At 38.1% G+C, this 15290-nt stretch overlaps 1 protein-coding gene across 9 annotated transcripts in view; it reads right to left on the bottom strand.

The window, feature by feature from the left end:
* Positions 1–15290, bottom strand: part of lrp1bb (low density lipoprotein receptor-related protein 1Bb) — a 389546-nt gene that overhangs the window by 135724 nt on the left and 238532 nt on the right. For all 9 annotated transcript variants that reach the window (XM_078939203.1, XM_078939200.1, XM_078939196.1 and 6 more), the window contains 5 exons: positions 15027–15152; positions 13586–13699; positions 5848–5928; positions 5578–5748; positions 4097–4276 (listed from right to left, as the gene is read on the bottom strand). In XM_078939203.1, coding sequence (XP_078795329.1) covers positions 4097–4276; positions 5578–5748; positions 5848–5928; positions 13586–13699; positions 15027–15152 — 672 coding nt within the window. The remainder of the gene's footprint in view (positions 1–4096; positions 4277–5577; positions 5749–5847; positions 5929–13585; positions 13700–15026; positions 15153–15290) is intronic.

The raw sequence follows: 15290 nt of genomic DNA, 5'->3' as shown, positions 1-15290 counted from the left end.
TTTGGTTGTGGAAACCAGACAAGTTATCCTAAATTACCTAAAGATAAAGGCACTTGAAATTTGCTTGGGTAAAATGAGTTTGTATGTGAGATTAGGTGAGTTCTTAGAATTCTAATGTTTAAATAAAATGTATTTTTTACAGTCCTATTTATGTGAAAGTAGTAAGAGTGTTCAGCTAAAGTTTTTCATAGCCGTAGTTTTATTTTTTTTAAGTGGCATCTAGGGATATGTTGTGTGGTGATACGTTTTGTATCGTCAGACTTTTGCCAATCCACAGTTTTTATTTATGAAGTTCTGGCTCAGGATCAGGATCCTTGCGCGACAGCAGTTCCTCTTTGACCCGAAAAGAGACGGGTACTTCTCTGTCCTGAAACCTGCCTTCCACTAATGCATGAGTAGCTTTAAACTTTCAACTAAAAAACCTCCTCTAAAATCAAAGAGGCCTCTTTCTGCTTTCTTTTGACTCTGAACTTACAGGAAGAGGAGGAGGAGGGGAGGCCAGCTAGTGCTCTGTTTTCACACAGAGCGATGCTGTTTTTGATCGCTGTTGCTTTGAGTCCATTATTTAGTTCTTTATACACACACATTACTGTGTAAAGATAGTATTTTTTTGCACATTGTTGTATGATGGATGAATTTTCTGGCCTGTCTTGCACCATCACCTCACACAAGAAGGTCCTGTTTTAAATCCTAGCATGATTTGTTTTCATGTGTGTGGACAGATCTTTTCTAGACCATCACAAGTATGTGATGTATGTCAGTGCATGTGGAACTGTGATGGACTGACCAACTATTGAATAAAATTACACTTAGGTCATGTTCAAATTCCCTCCCTAACATCTAAAAAACAATATAGTGCTGGACTATCTAGTGCCCTGGATTTTAAAAGCAATTCAAACAAAGTGCTCGCTATTTTTGTTTAATTAAAATGGCAAATATGACGTCACCAATTTTAAGTACTGAAAATCTAATCAGCACGAGCATTTGACTGACTGTGTTCTGTTGATGAAAGAGTTAATGGTTTATTTCTATTTATTGTTTATTTTGCAGGGACAGGTCCCATTAAAAGCATTGCTGCAATGCGGCACAACAAGCCCAAAGGCTGTTTTTCATCCGTTTTATCAGGTGTTAAAAAGTGTGAACCTAAAATCATAAAAAACATCAATGAAATACATTTAAAAAACGCAATAAAAATACTTTGACAATCAGTTAAAATATACATAACTAATGATAAGATGCACAAATTGGATTTGCGATGATAAATTTGCCAAATGGAAACAGGACAAAAAACTGTCATCTATAGAGAAAAGGGTTTTTTGCGCTTGGAGGAGGTGGTGTTTGAGGGGTATCGAAATTGAAATATTTCACAATATTTCACAAAAATTGTATATTCGGACAGCTCTACAAAATGGCGAACACACTATATAGTCCACTATGCAGCAACTAGTGAAGGAATCCAGACATAACCATAGAAACGAATGAAATGGAAATCACATTTATTGTCAGCTTTAATTATTTAATTTAGTGTATTTCCTGATGTAGAGAAGATAAATGTTGGATTTGTCAATCATTTGACGTTCCTACAAAAGGCAGAAGCAAAGGATGTGTTGATCTTATGTGTCCGCAACACGACAGCAGGACTCAACTGAAAAATGGGTCACCTGCACACCACCGGGCACCACTATTAAAATAATACTGAGTCCTCAGACAGTTTTCCCTCTTGTCTTACAAGCATCATCTTAAAACTGCTTAGAGCATATTCACCAGCTGTGGCTCGGGGTCGTGGTGCGGCTTCGTCTGACAATATGAGACCAGAAAGAGGTCATTTCACTCGAGGATGAACGAATGTCGCTTGTGAGCAGCAAAGGTCTGCAAAAAGCTTGCTGTGCTGGTGTTAGGCAACGTCTGCTTTAGTGCATTCTTCTTGAAAAGCAAGAAAATCCCACAAATTCAACCCATAAAATGCTCATATGTTCAGAAGAATAAAAGGAATAAAAGCTTTTACCCCATGAGAAGTGAGGGAAAACAGCATTTCTGAGTGGGTTTTACTCAATGCAACAGCTGGTCCTTGTTTTTGTGGAAAGAAAGTGCTGTTTCATATATTATCCAAACAAGGATAAATCTCCCTTAAACATCTGAAAATGAATCTTTAATTTATCAAAAGTAGCTGATGTACATCCATAAATTCATTTAAAATTCACTCTTCTTTTTCCTGAAGAGAGTCTATCATTTTAGCAAATGTTATTTTCAATAATAAATATGCAAATGTTTTTGCACTTGCATTTCAGAATCAGAAATCTTGTTCAGGGCATTTTCTCATCTGATGGCATTTTTTAAAGAGATGCTGTTATAAATTATGGAGACTGTATAACTTCAGGTGTTTTTGCTGGTATTTGAAAAGCATTTTTTAGTGAGTCCATAAAAGTGTTAAGAGCACCTCTAAAACAATAATATTTATTTTATGTACCCAAAGTACATGATCCTTGGAGCTGAAATATTTCAGAGAAAGAAAGAAAAACAAAAAAACGTCCTTATTCATTGAAATCCCACAGAACTTAAAAAAAGGCCCACTTTGAAGCCTTTGTGTATGACACAAATGACACTGTTCTTGTGTTAGCAGGACAATGGCCACAGTGCAGAAAAGTGTGACAGGGCAGTAATACAGTTATTAATAATTGTGTGGACTAATCAGCCTGTCACAGTGCAGCACCGCCCCAATTCTTATTTAAAAATCTCTGGGGATAAGCAGCAAAGCTGAAGGACTCAGTACCAGCGATGGACTGCTTCTCTTTTTAGAATTAAGGAAAGAGAAGAAAATCTTTTGTTTGACCCCCCACCCAAAAAAATCTTTTGAAAGTTTGACTTCATTTTTTGGATTCTAGTTCATAAATTTGAGAGTTTTTAATGTTATGAACTACAGTTTTACTCTGAAAAACATGCATCTTTGTGTGTTTCTGGCAGTTCCACTTCCTGTTTTTGACCATTTTCATCACATCTTTAGTCTTCCTCCTTCTTCATTACTGTCAATCTTCTAGAAAAAAGTAGTAGGTCTCTGGATTTCTGCCATTCTGGAACACTTTTTTTTTTTTTATCTTCTGTGTTGTTCTTTTGCCTTTTCAGACACAAAAATTTTTAGATGTGTTTCACAGCACAGTTTTGTTTTTAATAACCCTTTAATCTTGAATTTTGCCATTTAGCTACAAAACAGAAAGGATTTGTTGTTTTTGTGGTTTCTAATCAGTCAGATTTTAACTTAATTTGTTGAGATGGTACACCCACAATGCCAAAGTCTGGCTTTTTCTTCCCAAAGTAATCACCTCGCAGCTTGAGTTCCCCTCAAACTGTAGACAAAATCATAAATCAATCAAAGAGACATCCAAGTTTAGTGTGACAAGGATCAGGAATACATCATCAAATTCTGGGTCAATTGTATTTTTTTTATTGTTGTTTTTTGCAGTTTAGTGAGATCATATGAACATTTACATGCTGACCCTTTAACATCAGAGCTTCAGCTCCAGTGTTGACGTTCTTTGAATTACTGTATGTCACAGTCACTATTGTTTGATACTGTATGTCTGCTGGTTCCTCTTGCCAGGCCATGATTGACAATGAGAATTTGTTCTCAACTGGCAAAATAAAGGTTAATTAAAATAAAAAGATAAAAATTCTCATTCATGTTGTTCCAACAAATCCTGACGTGGAAAAAAGTATCTTTTCACTGATTTGCAAATAAAATTTTACTAATTTGTAGAAAGAAAAAAAAAAAATCAAACAATTTTTCATTTAGGTCAAGTAAATTACAGTAAACAATTACAGCAAAATGGCAGTCGGTGGTCCAGGAAACCAAATCATGTCTGTTTAGAGACCAAAACAAGACTTTAAAATCGTATAAAATGTATTCTGACCAAACCCAAAGAAATGTTTTGTCCATCTTTAACACAGAAGAACGTGTAAATCCATGTTAGTCTGATTCCAGGTGAAAACCACTTACCTTACAGTTCATAACCTGTTTTATCTTAATCCAATATCATCCTGTTCTAAGTGCAGCATGTAGAAGTTTTCAACAAAAGCAGCTGTTTCCTCTCTCACAGCTAACCTGTATCCTTGCAGGTAAATTTGGCCTTGGGGTCACACATCCTTTTGGTCCCCTCACAGTCTTTCTCATCGCTGCCATCCTCACAGTCTTTGTCTCCGTCGCATCTCCAGCGTTCTGGGATGCAGGTTCCGTCAGCGACGCAGTAAAATTCCTCCCTGCCACACTCAATCACCGGCAGCACTGAAACATATGTAACGCAGTAATTAATATTGAACAGTTTATCGTCACAGAGAAACGCATTGAAGGATATCAAGATCTTTGCAAAGCACCAGGCTAAAATACAGGGAAAAAAAATCTTCAAAAAACGACGTTTCTTTTGTTCTTCTAACAACAAATAGAAAGCTAAGTCTAAATCAAACAATGCATCAGACACGGGGGACTGGGGAGGTCCCATCAGTGTGCAGTTTGATGAATTGTCTGCACATTCTAGTGACAAGCAAGTGAGCTGTGAGTTCTCTGGGACCTTCCACTAACTCTCTGTGATAATTAGATTAAATGATTTGACTTCCGATGCTCAGAATCCACCGAGCAGAGACCGAAAATAAGGGGGTCCTGTTCAGGCCTCAAAACAAAGGGAATGGTGGAATTTATGCAAATCCACAAAACCTGGAAAAATGAATGATTTGGTTGTCTTACAGTTGAGTCACCTGGACTTATACCCTTCTTGATAAGGTTTGTATTCAGCAGAGTAGCTTTATGAATCTACTTGGATTAATAGCAAAACATTTCAAGAAAGAAGACTGTAAAGCTGCGTTCACACCGAACACGATTCACACATGATATTTGTGATGCCGCACCTTGAGAGACCAGTTTTATTTATTTTGAAGAGCTCTACAAAAGCGTCAGTAATCAAGTCTCCATGTTTGGATTTATGAGATCATTCAGAGACTCTCCCAGTTCGGTGAGCATCGCCATCAGCTGCAGGAGCTGCGTCTGAATGACGGACGCTTTCAGAAGTACTTCTGTCTGTCTGTGACCCAGTTTGAAGACTTTTTGTCCCGCATTAGTCAGAGGAGGGAAAAATAACAGTAAGACTAAAATTTGAGGATCTTTTTATTATATCTTGATAGAAAAAATAAAAATATTAATTTCAGGAGGAGAACAAATGGCAATGTGGATCAGGTTCTCTTCCATGTTGGTTTTGGACTCCACCTGCTGATCCTGTCATCAACGGGTCATAGCCCAAAGCTAGGTCCCTGGTATGTAAACCCAACGCTTCTTCTTTGCCAAATTGCCCTGCAAAACCCAAAATCCACCGCTGCCAGACCGACGAGCAATGCTCAAATTGAACCCTCTGATCATGTCTCTACACAACCTAATATTGAAACTCTGATGTGCAAATCGCGTTTGCCGTGAATACAGAAGAGGTCCATATGCTGTAACTCAACTACACGACATCACCTGGAGGAATGAGAATCGTTTTTGTTCATTGTTTGTTGAATAATTGCATAGCATAATATTGTCCATCAACAGGTCCTTACATGCAGATCCACCTCTGCAGGTTGAGTTCTCATCACTGAAGTCCCCGCAGTCGTTGTCCCCATCACAGGCCCAGTGGCTTGGGATGCAGCGTCCACTGCCACACTGGAACTGGTTGTTGGAGCAGGTCTGGATGCAGCCAGCTTCATCGCTGCCATCCCCGCAGTCATCGTCTGCATAAGAGCAAACACTCATAAAGCATGTGACGGAGCCAAAGCAGCACGCTTGACTCGTGCAGTGTTCGTGTAGTCACGTGATCAGACAACCCTCACCGGAATCGCAGTGCCAGTTGACACTGATGCATCGTCCATTGGAGCAGCTGAACTCGGTGAGAGGCTGGCAGGTGGGAAAGGCTGTGAAAAAGAACCCCCCCTTCACATTAAATGAGCACTTGTAAGTGAACACTTCAACAACCCACATTTACAGCTTGGCAGCCTGACAAGGAAAAAAAAACCATTCTGCACTTGCATCAATACCTGCCAAATCTCCACTATGCCCGTATCAAAGAATATCTATTATCAGTTTTTAGGTTTGTTAATAGTAGAAATAAAAGCTCTTCAGAGTATTTTATTTGTTTATTTCTTTGCACTCGTCATACTTAAGGCATCTTAAATTAGCCCTAAAATATTTAAAAAGTATCTATTAAATGCGTAATGATGGATAAATTCCAACATACTGAGAAACGTTTTTTCATTCCCATGCAGACTTTTTCCTGAGACCTCTAGATAATCTTAATTTCGTTCTCTTTCTGAGTTTTTGCATTGTTGCTGCTATTTTTTTCCCTTTTCCATTGTATTTGTTGTATTTTTAACATTTTTAACAATAGGCATTAACATGTTTAACTGTTACAGGCTTATGTTGGGGTCTCAGAGACGCTGTTAAAATTCAGAATGTGTCACACGATTTTATTTGTCTTTGTCTCAAAATAATTTTTCAGCGACGGTGTGTTTGTCTGTAGCTGTTTGGCATGCTTTTTTTATTCATTTTTTAAGTGCTCATTTTTCTTGACAATGATGTCGACGCTCTTAAGACCCACATACTTTTGTGGAATCCCTGAATTACATAGGGGTCAAACTCAGGCTTGAAAAGGCTGTGATTTGAGGGTTGTATGCAAACCTTTTTAATAGCTCATTGGCTGATATCTGCAGATTCAAATTAGAAAAAGGCATATGCATGATCAGAGTTTTCTTTTCTGCAGTCAAACTAAATCTTTCTACATAGTTTTGGCTCCAACTGAACCAACTTTGACCTACTTATTGAATTATATAGTACTTGTGACAATGACCAATTATCGTACTATTTCTTAGGGATGCCAGAATTTTGGGTTCAAACCAAACTGTTTAGTACACCATTGAACCAAATCGTGGATAAAGTCAATTTGTATTCCTCCAAATTTTTTCATTGAATTACACCAGACCAAGAATGATGAAACTTTTTAAAAAACATTTATTGTGTACATTTTTAGGTTTTTGTTGTTTTTTGTGTATCACCAAACATATTTTAAACCAAACCAAAACCATGACCCAAAAACCGAACTTTGAACAAAATAATTGAAAAGGGGATCGTTACATCCTTTTTTTTTTCTATTCATATATCTGAAAAAACGACGTGAGAAACAGAACCATAAGCTAAAGAGTTTTGTCCCTCTCGGGGTCCCGGGGCTACCGGAGCCTATCCCGGCCAATCGTGGGTGAAGGCAGGGGACATTCTGAAAAGGTCGCCAGTCTGTCGCAGGGCCACAAATCACTCACTCATGCACAGTCACATACACACCTAGGGGACAATTTAGAGTAACCAATTAACCTATGAAGGATGTTTTTGGACGGTGGGAGGAAGCCGGAGTCCCTGGAGAAAACTCACACATGCACGGGGAGAACATGCAAACTCCACACAGGAAGGTTGTGTTAAACCTTTCCAATGTTAAACCATTGGTTTTCTGTTTCAGAACACCAAAATGGTGTTTCCTTTTTGCTGTGAAGCAAGAGCGCTAACCATTCGATGAAATTCATGTTTCAAATAACAAAAGATGTCAATTGCAGAAAGTGACATACTTGGGGGCCCAAAAAATGTAAATATGATCTAAAAGTCAAATTCATTAAAAAAAAAAAAAAGTTTCATCATAAGGTAAGGACAAAACTTACAAGTGCAGAAGTTTTGATTCCAATGACAGCCAAATAAAACTGTAGCAAAACTTACTTTACTGCTGTTTTTCAATTTTTTGACATTGAAATAAAGGCAAGATGAACAATAAATTGTGAGTCAGTAGAAGTAATTGGCGGTCTTTTTATAAAGGTGTCCCTGGTTGTAGGTTGAAAAATGTCGCAAAATTCCTGTTTTGATTACAGCTTTATAGTTAAATGGAACTTTGATTGCTTTTTCTTGTCTGTAACCACAGGTTTTACATTCCCACTCCAGCTTTTGATCAATGCATCTGATAACCCTCAGCATTAAAAACAAGCTTGACCCTGAAAACAGAAAGTAATTTCCTCACAAACATCCTCTATCCACCCACTGCTGTCAGTCATGGACAGATCATAGAGACTGCGTAATTTCTATATTCCAGCAAGAAGCACATTTGTTTCAAATCAGGTTAATCTGTAATGAATTGAGTTTAGTTTTTCCTTCCTTTTTACACAAACACTATTTTTTAGATGTTTTAAAAGATCCCAAAGAAAAGTTTGTTTGTTTTCCCTTTAATACTATTTTTAATTTCACATCAATTATTGTAACCAAAAGAACCACATTTAGTTCTTGAGATACACAAAAAACAACAACATGTACATATAAACAACAAAAATGAACTAGAAGAAGCTGCATTTGCAGAAGAAAATGCAGGGTTGAATGCTGCATTGGTGAATGAAAATGAAACTTAAAGGGTAAAAATTGGCTTAATAAATAAATGACCAACGTTGACCATAAATAAAGAGAAAACAGCACAATAACAAAAAAGATATTTTTGTGAAAAATGCTAGAGCTGGGTATCGAACCAACGAGCTTCTGCACCAAGGATTCCCCATGTATTCCAATGGAGGCAAAAATCCTAGAAATTCTGGAATATCTTGAAAAGTTCAAGCATTTGAAGGACCAAACATCATGGCTGGAAAGAGCTGAAAGAGCTGAACATTTGAATGGTTGAATGTTTAAAATAGCTGAAAAATTGTAGAAGTTAAGCGCCAAAACATGGCAGAAGATACTATAATAAAGAAAGAGAAACAGGAAAACAATGGATTGAATGCTTTGTAGCATTCAACCAATCAATGCAATTTTAAATTGAATGAATTAAAATAATGTCATTTATTTTGAGTGGAAAACACCATGGAACACGGAAACACTGGATATATTTATTACCGTATTTTCCGGACTATAAGTTGCTCCGGAGTATAAGTCGCACCAGCCCAAAAATGCATTATAAAGTAGAAAAAAACACAGATAAGTCGCACTGGACTATAAGTCGCATTTTGACGGGAAATTTATTTGACAAAATCTGAGACCAAGATATAATAAATTGCACAAACTCATATGACACAATCATAGCAGACTGTTTATCTCATAATTTCACAGTAATTCTTTCTCAAACTTATTTATTTATTCCTTTCATGAAGCATCATTGGCCAACTAATACTCTGTTTTCATCCTGTTTTTGTAGAAACAGTTGTCATTTTTATTGCATTTCTGAATCTATGAAATCATTGGAAAATAGAATATTATGTTGTTAGCCTTCAAGATCTTATTGTAAAAAAAGGTTTTCTGATTCTCTGAGTCACTTAACATACTCTTAACACTTACCATACCTCATACATCAAATTTAGCCAGGAACATCATCTCTGTTCCTCACAAATGAACATAACAGGAAGGTTAACAATGTATTTATTTCAATTTATTTCTAATATAAGTCGCTGCGGAGTAAAAGTCGCACCCCCTGCCAAACTATGAAAAAAAGGGCGACTTATAGTCCGGAAAATACGGTATAAACAAATGAAATCAACAAGAAAAATAAGTAATGTAAAGGTGTGAAGATATACAGTGGAGAATAAAGTTGAAAAAAGCAGCATGAAATAAAGAGGTACAGTTTATTCTAATCAATTCTAAGGCAAACATGATAAGGCCTTAAAAAAAGTCAAAATCTATAAAGCCCCTCAGTGCATAAGGCGGTGAAAGAAACCTTAACCCTATCCGCTGTGTTTTAGGAGCTGAAGAGATTGTCAGGATTGACATTTTCATTCTCATCACATGCCAGTAGTTTGAGAAGACTGTATACAGGATTCCTGAAGCTTTATTGACTTCCATAAGAAATTCAAGTCTACATTTGAATTGATTTGCTGGCATCCGCTGCCGTTGTCAGGAATGCTCTGGGCTCTGTCGAGGAGATATATTGTGTCTCCATCATACAAGAGTCGGGCAATATTTCCCCTTAAATATGTTAGGCCTCTCTGAGAGGCACATGGCTGCCCGGAATTTACCGGTTAAGAATAAAGCATACATAAGTAATGAGAGCTTCGAGTAAACACTGAGCACTGCTAAAAAACCAATTGCTGGCATCCATAAATAACGATAGCTTCCAGAAAACAGCCCAACACAAGAAATTGTGTGACAACGACTAAACTGCTGACAAACAAAATCCAAATTAGCATCAATCTCTAAGGCGGCTTCCACTCAGCTTCAGGTGCTCCAAAACCCACAGTAGCGCCGCTGAAGCTAAGTGAGCTGCCAGGGCTGCACAGCAGAGCGCCGGCGAGGGGGCCACGCCTGAGGAAGCCCAGACAACGGTACGGAAGAGAATATGTAGTGCTGCACAGCTTGATTATGATTGAATGAAGCCGAGCATGAACTTTAATTACTGCTTACACCCCGGCTGTTTGTGACTACGTATTCAAGCGGCTTAGGACACACAAAGGGAGGCTGAGGCGATACAGAACCGCGCAGCATTTGGCAAACATCAATCACCGTTAAAGGCTGACTGAATACAAATAGTGATTAAAGGGGGATCTTAAAACCTTTGCCTCATCCCTTAAATGCACGCTGTTAATTCATCTCCTTTAACTTCAGAGTTGAAAACTTCCTTTCTAATTCCAAACGCTCTTTCTCCCATAAAAGTGAGGCATCTTCAAAGAAATCCGGAAAGCTCTGTCCACCATTTGTTATGATACGTATACATACTTTTTTATTTTTCCCCATGAATGTTTTTAAAGATTCATTTAAAGTGCCGTCTGCAACTTTTTGACCAACTGTAGCTGACAGATTGTGTAATCTCTCAAACACAACAAACTACAGTACAAAAGTGTCTCTCTTCCTCATCATCGCTCATTTAAGCCGCTGCTATGAATGTGGTTTATTCCAGATTCAAAGGGCTCATCATTAACAATTCAGTTTTCAAAGACTCCCAACTGAACATAGGAAACCTTAGGAAAATGACAAAGATAAGCAGATGTTAGCGGCGCTTCTTCTAAAGACAGGAATGTAAATAGCTGCCAAAGTTGTATTTAAATACAATGTTTTATCCATGCAGACATGGGGGGTTTAGAGGACAAAGCTTCTGCACCACTTTCAGGACAAAGACAGCTTCATAACCACCAAATGTTCAGGATTCAGCTTAAAGTAAGTCACAGCATGATTTGCCTGCTGGGAGGGTTGGGGTGAAAAGCCTGAGCACCAGATACTGACTTGGAACTGTGAAAATTCTCAAATAAGAGAGATTTGGATTTATACTAAAATGGTACTGCACAGGTTGGTTTGCCATCATTTGGGTCTGAGGTTGTCAGCTGTCATGACTCTTGGATCTCTAGTCATTTTTATTCTTTTTTGCTCATGTTCTGATTAATAGCGGCTATATAGCTCCGTTGGTTAACCTCTTAACCCCTGAACTTATGAGGAAAAAAATGTTTTCGTATTAAAGTAGATGCTAAATTAAGTTGAGATTGTAAATTTGACCATAGCATATAGAAACAGATATAATTTTAGGTTTGTTGCTAATCGGCGACAGCAAGCATCCATACGAAGTACTAAAAGACTTTAATTCACGCAAAGTATTTATTTAGAAAATAAATGATAAACCACTACCAATAAGTTAAAAAAAAAAACATTCTAAAAAAATACCTTAGTGAAATTGTGGTTTCAATGCAGAAAGTGTGCGTTGCTTCAGTCTACTTGTTATATGCAGTAAAGCAGTTGTTTTTGGGTGGGCATGGATGAATGCTGGCTATGAGGCTGGCTCTTGCACAGTGAGGATCCACTGGATTCCTTTTTTTCCTGCAGCTTTTTCAGTATAATCCAACTTTTTATTTATTTTAATTTTGACTTCTATCTTTTTTATTTAATTTTCTTAACAGAGTTAATTGCTACAGAAAAAACAAAAACTGTCAAATTAACTTTAAAAGTCAAGAAGAAAATTGCTCTTGGGTTCTTTATACTTAAAGTCCAATAAATGCATTGGTTTAAAATATTCTATTTCAGATGCTAAAAAGGTTCTGTCTCCAAAGCGGACTTTCCACCATCATCAGGCGGACAACAGAGTGAATGTTGTGTAACTTTATTGGTTGGTAAATAACAAGGATTTTGTTTACCCCAACTCTTTGCTAATCCTAATCCAAGTTTAGCATGCTGGCAATGAAACACAGTCACTATGGTCAATGAAATTTGCCAGCTCTCATTCAAGCAACCAATATTTGACAGAAAGCTGAGTTCAGACGGAAGGGAATGGTGTCAGTCGTCAGAGAACTGAAGACTTGAAACTGTTGCCTCAACACATGGAACATGAAAAACCAGCAAACCTCGAAAAGGTTGCCATACAGAAAGAAAAACAGGATGACAAAACCAAAATGAAAAGAAAATAATTAATTTAAGTTTGTTAAAATGTGTCTTTTTTATCTGAGTGGATATGTCACAAAGCATATTACAGTCTCAACATTTCACTTCTGTTGTTGTTTTGAGAGGCAAATATGAGTCGGTGAGAAATGTAAATGAAAGCATTTATTTTCATTCACATAGTTCATGGCCATCAGACGCAGACTAATTTGCCGCTAAATTAAAGCAGAAATTCCTCATTCCACTGAAAGGGAGAAACCAATAAAAAGTTGCCAGCAAAATACAATTATGTCACTAATGAAGCCTGCAACCATAAAACAACTGAATTGTATTTTTTTCCTCCAAATAAAAAAAGAAGCTATTTTTGGACATTAAACTGAAGGTTGGTCTTGTTCCCGGATTGGGATGCTCATAGCCAAGTCTGTACTTTCTGCTGAATCACACCAGGTTCTGCCTCAGAAACCAATGGAAAACCAATCAAGACATCCATCCTATGTTGCTTGTCACACCAGGAAATGTTATTTTATACTACAAACAAGGTATCTGAAACTCCTAGATCAACAAAGTGGTTTGTTGTAAACTGAAGAGGATGTGGACGGCAAAAGGTTGGAGCCATAAATAAAGATGATGCAGCACAAAGGTATTATAAATCATTTAGTGGGACTGGGTGGTTGTTTGTGTCTGTACCAACTATCCAGGTAATCCATCTATCGGCTGGCATATAACCAAACCTTTGGTGACATCAAAAAACCCAACAAATAACACAATTTAATGAATGCTAATAAAATCTGAAAGGATGGATAGAAAAAGGACTGTAAGAGCAGTAATAGTAGCAGACATGCAAATATCTGTTGAATCAGTCTCTCAATTTCTATCATTTCAGCCACACTATTATTAACTCAACTATTCGTGAGCTTAAAATTTACATTTTGTTGCTGTTTGTCATGCAGAATGAATGAATCAGTCTAGAAAGGATACTAGGATCTTTTCCAGAGTGTGTAGTGCTGGTTTTGACGTGTTGCCCGGTGACACATTCCATGGATGAAGGGGGTAAATCTACAGTTTGGTTTAAGCCGCAGTAGAAGGCCTGACAGATTTATCTATGATGGCTCCGAGTGCACAACGGTCAAGTGTGAGGCGCAAACTAGCTGTTCCCTGGTCCAGTTTGTGACACTTGAATGGCATGTGGCGAATATCAATATGACTTACTGCATGTTATTTCATCAGACATATCCCCACAGTCATCCTCGCGGTCGCAGCTCCAGCCTCGAGGAATACAGCGTCCGTTTTGGCAGGAAAACTGATCGGCTTGACAGGGCCGGGCTGGAAGAGAGAGGGGAAAAAAAGAGAGGCCACTTAATTCAATCGCACCTGCATAAGTCAATGCTAGACGGCACAACAACCCTAATGTTCACTAAATCACCAAAGTGTCAATGTCTGGCCGGTGCAGACGCTTTATCACTCAATCATACAGCAGAGCACAGCAGGTCAGGGAGATGCAGGAAATGTGCTCCTGCCGCCGCTGCTTGATGGGTCGTCAGTCACATGCTGGTGGTGAAGCACATGACAGCACACAAGTCATGTCTTGCTGATGCAGGATATGCACGCCAATCTTCCGGTGTGGGAACATTCATCATCTGCTGGCTAATGCTCACTGATTGATCCGCTGAGGATAAAAAGCTCTCAAGAGGCCCCATTGAGAACGGGGAGACAATGTGGAACGCCAGGAGTGTTCCTGACAGAGCTGCCGCTCTCAGGTACCACAACTCTTTGATTCTATAGAGGACTCTCACACAATGAGACTGATTGTGCTGCTCTAAAGCTTCCAGGGAGCCTCAGATTATAACGACGACGGCTACCTTGACAACACCTGACACCTCAAGATGAATAAAGCCCTCCTGAGGTGAGAACATTTTATCAAACGATGACAGTGAGAAAAGGTTTTATGCCTCCCTGAGCAGATGAAAAGGCTGCTTGATCTCACAATCTATACAGCTTGATGAGGTAAAATTAATGAAAAAGTGCATCAGTCTTCTGAGTAACGGAAAATCAACCAAATGATTTTGTCTTGAGATATCTTTTGTCTTCTGGATCATGGACTCAGACAATTATTCTTCAACGCTCCCTTAAAATATTGGTAATGGTTGCTTTTGTAAAAATATTTTTTTCAGCTATGTGTGGGACTCCTATTAAAGGGTACTGTATGTTCTAGACCTCTACTTGAGAAGGTGGGGGTTCATATAACAGACTTTATATGAAGGACATGTATTAAGGGAGGGGCTACAAAGCTTTTCAAAACAGGAACAATGAAAGACTACAGCAAAGACAGAAGCTTAGGAGAATACTTTGTCAAATTTACACAACATGTTTTATAAGGCATTAAGTCTAATTTATTTAATATGGTATTTAAAATATATATAATTCAATTTTTACACTTTCATCGATATATTCACTAATTTTGTGTTTTAAATGTCAACGAGGGATGACAGCAGGATTTGCTTTTAAGATAGAACTTACGGATTGTTTCTGAAGTCAAAAATGTCCAAATCAGGCTCAACTTTGATGAAGCCAAAGGGGATTCACCTGTTGAGTCGTTACATGAATACCTTTCTGGAGAAAATGTGAGCTCAGAGAGGGGCGGTGCACTAACCTGAGCAGGTGGCATTGGCCTCGTCTTCGTTGTTCCCGCAGTCATTGGCTCCATCGCACAGCCACCTCTTCGGAATGCAGCGGTTGTTGCTGCATTTGAACTGGTCAGCGGGACAGGTGTGATTGTCTAAAAATGATTGCAAAGTTTGTCAGAGGTCTTTAGTAATTACACTTTACTGAACAATGGAAAACAGATTGAAAGAATGTGGCTAACTGTACAAAAAAAACTGCAAAATACTATGCAATTAGGTACCATTTAACTTGG

This window comes from Oryzias latipes, chromosome 21 (assembly GCF_053564925.1).
Source record: "Oryzias latipes strain Hd-rR chromosome 21, Olatipes_Hd-rR_3.1".
In the NCBI taxonomy this organism is placed as follows: Eukaryota; Metazoa; Chordata; class Actinopteri; order Beloniformes; family Adrianichthyidae; genus Oryzias; species Oryzias latipes.
Note: the sequence above shows the minus strand (reverse complement) of the source record. Positions and strands in the feature narration are given on the sequence as shown.